Source organism: Leuciscus leuciscus (genome assembly GCF_965113295.1).
Source record: "Leuciscus leuciscus genome assembly, chromosome: 10".
Lineage (NCBI taxonomy): Eukaryota > Metazoa > Chordata > Actinopteri > Cypriniformes > Leuciscidae > Leuciscus > Leuciscus leuciscus.
In genome coordinates, this window is record NC_138734.1 from 30692717 (window position 1) to 30696899 (window position 4183).

The 4183-nt window shown below is 40.9% G+C and overlaps 1 protein-coding gene across 1 annotated transcript; it reads right to left on the minus strand.

Annotated features, from left to right (window-relative positions):
• Positions 1 to 640: 640 nt before the first annotated feature.
• On the minus strand, positions 641 to 3731 carry LOC309507338 (serine/threonine-protein kinase pim-2-like; the record flags this gene model as incomplete). Its single annotated transcript, XM_082181502.1, has 7 exons — positions 641 to 748; positions 889 to 1068; positions 1173 to 1551; positions 1794 to 1844; positions 1997 to 2091; positions 2424 to 2567; positions 3602 to 3731. The coding sequence occupies 7 exons, from the start codon at positions 3729 to 3731 to the stop codon at positions 648 to 650; spliced, it is 1080 nt and encodes a 359-aa protein (XP_082037628.1). The 3' UTR covers positions 641 to 647.
• Between the last annotated feature and the right edge of the window lie 452 nt (positions 3732 to 4183).

Consider the following 4183-nt stretch of genomic DNA (forward strand, 5'->3'; position numbering starts at 1 on the left):
ACGTAATCCAACAAGACGCGAAACCGGAACACAGGAACTCAAGACGGGACACGAGGCACGGGAACAGGATCAGACAACACAGAGACTTCATACAATGATCTGACAAAGGAGATGAGAAAGTGGTGAGGATTTATAGGAGATGAGATGAGTGGCAGCTGGCGATGATGAGTGATTGCAGCTAATGGTCATGGTAATGATTTACCATTATTTGGCTTGACGCCGGACGGATCTGGAGCAGGTGGTGATGATGGTTCAGGAACAGGATCTGCTGGAGGAATAAAAGGCTCTGAGTTTCTGTCAGGTTGGTGTTGGTCTTCAGGCTTCGGGTCAAGTCTCGAGCTCAGAGCTCTCAGCAAGTATGTTATTTCCTATCCAAAACAAAGAGAATATGAACAAGTCAACTCATGAATGTTTTTTTAGAGCTAGAGCAGAATTGAATTCTGTTTGGTTTACTGATTCTGTTATTTTCCTGTTTACTTCAGGGATGCAGCTTTAAAACAATCTGTATAGTATCAAGCGCTATATAAATGATATAGCTATATAGGTGATTTGACTATAACAAGAACATTACAATGAACACAAATTTGAAAATCTCACTACAAATAATCCAGAATTTAAGACAAAAGATAATAATCCTACTTTACCTGTTATACTGCCTCATCAGTCCATTGATGTTGTAACATCTGGTCTAAGCTGGGGCGTTTAGTTGGATCCCTCGCTAGACACTGTCTAATCAGATCCCTGCAGTCTGTACACATTTTAATAAGGAGAGAGCTGGTTAGTCATGACCATGTGACCTGGCATTTTTGAAAACAGCGATGGCTTTCGCTATACGTTGAGCTATATATGAAAATTCTGATTTCAATGTTATCATCATTATTCACTCACGTTTGGATAAGTCGGGGTTTACAAATGTAACTTTGGCTCGTGTGACTTCCGTTACACTAACAAAAGGAAGACATTCGTTCGACAACTCGTAGAGCAACACTCCTAGAGACCAGACATTTGCTGGGACGGCGTGGAATCGAGGTTCTTTAAAGACTTCAGGTGGGCGGTATGACATCATTCCTGTAAGAAAGACATTTGCACATTGTTGAGCTTTTTTTTTTCAAGCATCATCAAATAATTAGTAAGTCACTACCTTCAGGTTTCCACACTCCCAAAATGCTCACCCTTGTATTTGTTGCTCTCGCAGCCTTCACTACTAACTAGCTGACCGCAGCCAAAGTCTATCAGCTTGAGTTCTAGCGTGTCTTTCTTCCACAGGAAATTTTTCGTATGAATGTCACTATGGAAAACCCCACAACGGATGCAGTGTTGCACTGCCCGCACAGCCTGTCTCATGATGACCCGTAAGAGACAGTCACTCAAAGGTTGACGATTCATTGAGTCCAGCAAGGTCTGGCAGGGCTCCGGATACTCCATAACCAGAGTGAATGATCTAGGATGTTCAAACCACTCGTGCAGTTGTATGACAAAAGGGCTTATGGGTTCTCGCTTTATCAGCAACAGCAGTGCCACCTCTGTAACGAGAGGTTCGGGATTCCCAGGCTAGAGAGAAGAAGCAGACAGAAGGTTAGCTGGGTAAAAATCTGAAGAAAACATCATTTTGAAATGTACTATTCTTTGATCTTTTTAGATGCGTTCAAAAGAGCCTTTTCAGCTCAAAGTTATTTGGTGCCTCTAAGCTTATTTGTTGATCACATTTATACCTAATGCTTCCTACGGGTGTATTAACTACAGTAATCTGCACTTAAACAACTCTATACACATTCAGGTTTTGGCCAACTTACAATATTAAGATAACGATTGTTGTCAATCTTGCGTAACTGCTTGATGGCAACCTGCAAAAAACAAACAAAAAAAACAGTTTCAATAACAGTAACAGTATTCAAGCATCTGGCCTTGTATTAAGTATTAAACCATTTGTAAATTGTTTTAAATGTGTTTTGATGCATGCAAGAGCAAAATGTTTGTACAATTCAGTAAGATTTACCCTTTTGCCATCAAATTTGCGTGTTCCCAGGAACACTCTGCCAAATCCTCCGGATCCAATTAACTTTTCCATGTTATAGAGAGACTCAAAGGACTCTGAAAAACAAACAGAAAAACATGAGACAATTATTAGCTTGCTAGATCCATTGTTTTATTTAAAAAATATCAGTGCTGGTCGAGCAACAGTAAATGTGATCGGACGTGTTAAAAACTTGACTCAGTTATGCGTGAAATAGCAAAATCTCTATCTGTAGACTTTGCACTGCCCAGCCTTATTTCAGTCTCACCTGTTGAGCTCTTGTTCACTGGAGAAGCCTCCGCGGCACCCTGAACAGTTCGGCCAGTTGATGTCTCTGTTGGCTCGACAGGAACTTGACCCGGCAGCGGAGGACACAGAAACCCTTCGAGGCTGTCGGACCAGGACAAACCCTCTTCCTCGACGCTGTACGTGCCTCGGCTGCACAGATTCAACGACTCTCGACATCTCCTCTCGACATGGGCCTCAGGGGGGGTTGAGGACAAAGCTGAGGATGAGGAATCTATGGAAACAGTTCTCCAGGATCTGAAGCGGCCTGAGGGTGGAACATTTCAGACATCAAAAACTGTTTTTTTTTTTTTATTACTTTTTTTATTATATTAATTATCAATGTCAGTGGTCACATCAAATTGTTACTTTGGTTTCACTTTATTTTGGTCCCTTTAAGACATTCTATAAGTCTATAAGAAACATTGCACCTGCATGTCTACTAACTCTCATTAAAGTATTAGTAGAGTATTAGTAGACTGGTAGGGTTAAAATAAGTTGACATGTACAGTAGTTGAAAAGTTACTTATAGTCAGTAGAGTGTCTGTTGCTAGATCCATTGTTTTATTTAAAAAATATCAGTGCTGGTCGAGCAACAGTAAATGTGATCGGACGTGTTAAAAACTTGACTCAGTTATGCATGAAATAGCAAAATCTCTATCTGTAGACTTTGCACTGCCCAGCCTTATTTCAGTCTCACCTGTTGAGCTCTTGTTCACTGGAGAAGCCCTCACGGCACGCCGAGCAGTTCGGCCAGTTGATGTCTCTGTTGGCTCGACAGGAACTTGACCCGGCAGCGGAGGACACAGAAACCCTTCGAGGCTGTCGAACCAGGAAGCTGAGGATGACGTGATGCCCGGAGAGGAATCTATGGAAACAGTTCCTGAGGATGGAACATTTCAGACATCAAAAACTGTTTGGTTTTTTTATTACTTTTTTTATTATATTAATTATCAATGTCAGTGGTCACATCAAATTGTTACTTTGGTTTCACTTTATTTTGGTGACATTCTATAAGTCTATAAGAAACATTGCACCTGCATGTCTACTAACTCTCATTAAAGTATTAGTAGACTGGTAGGGTTAAAATAAGTTGACATGTACAGTAGTTGAAAAGTTACTTATAGTCAGTAGAGTGTCTGTTGCTAGATACATTGTTTTATTTAAAAAATGTCAGCGCTGGTCGAGAAAATAATATTATAATGGGGGAAATAATTTTAATATTCTGTAAAAACAAGCCTTATTTTGAGTGGAAAACAAGATAATACTGTTTAAAATAATGATGGAGAAATAATGATTTACCACTATTTGGCTTGACGCCGGACGGATCTGGAGCAGGTGGTGATGATGGTTCAGGAACAGAATCTGCTGGAGGAATAAAAGGCTCCACAACAGTCACAGAATTACTGGAAGTGCTGCTGAAAACACCCATCGTATCCTCCCAGAACTTGAGAGAACGACCAGGTTCTGGAGCTTTTTCTGAAATGAAGAAAAAACAAATGAAAACAACTATTAGACCCATCTCTGACGTCAAATTAAGCAATGATTAGGGTTGGGTACCGAAACCCGGTTCCAATAGGGAACCGGTTCCGACGTAAACGGTAGTATCGAGACCGAATAAGAACGCAACTTTCGGTGCCTGACTTTTTTCACCGCCCCCTATAAAACATCTCGCGGCACGAATGATCCAATATCAAAACATCTGCAGTTAATTAAAATAATGATGGAGAAATAATGATTTACCATTATTTGGCTTGACGCCGGAGTGATCTGAAGCAGGTGGTGATGGTTGAGGAATAAACGGCTCCACAACAGTCACAGCACCACTGGAAGACCTGCTGAAAACAGCCTTCCTGAGCTTATGGAAACGACCAGGTTTCTTCA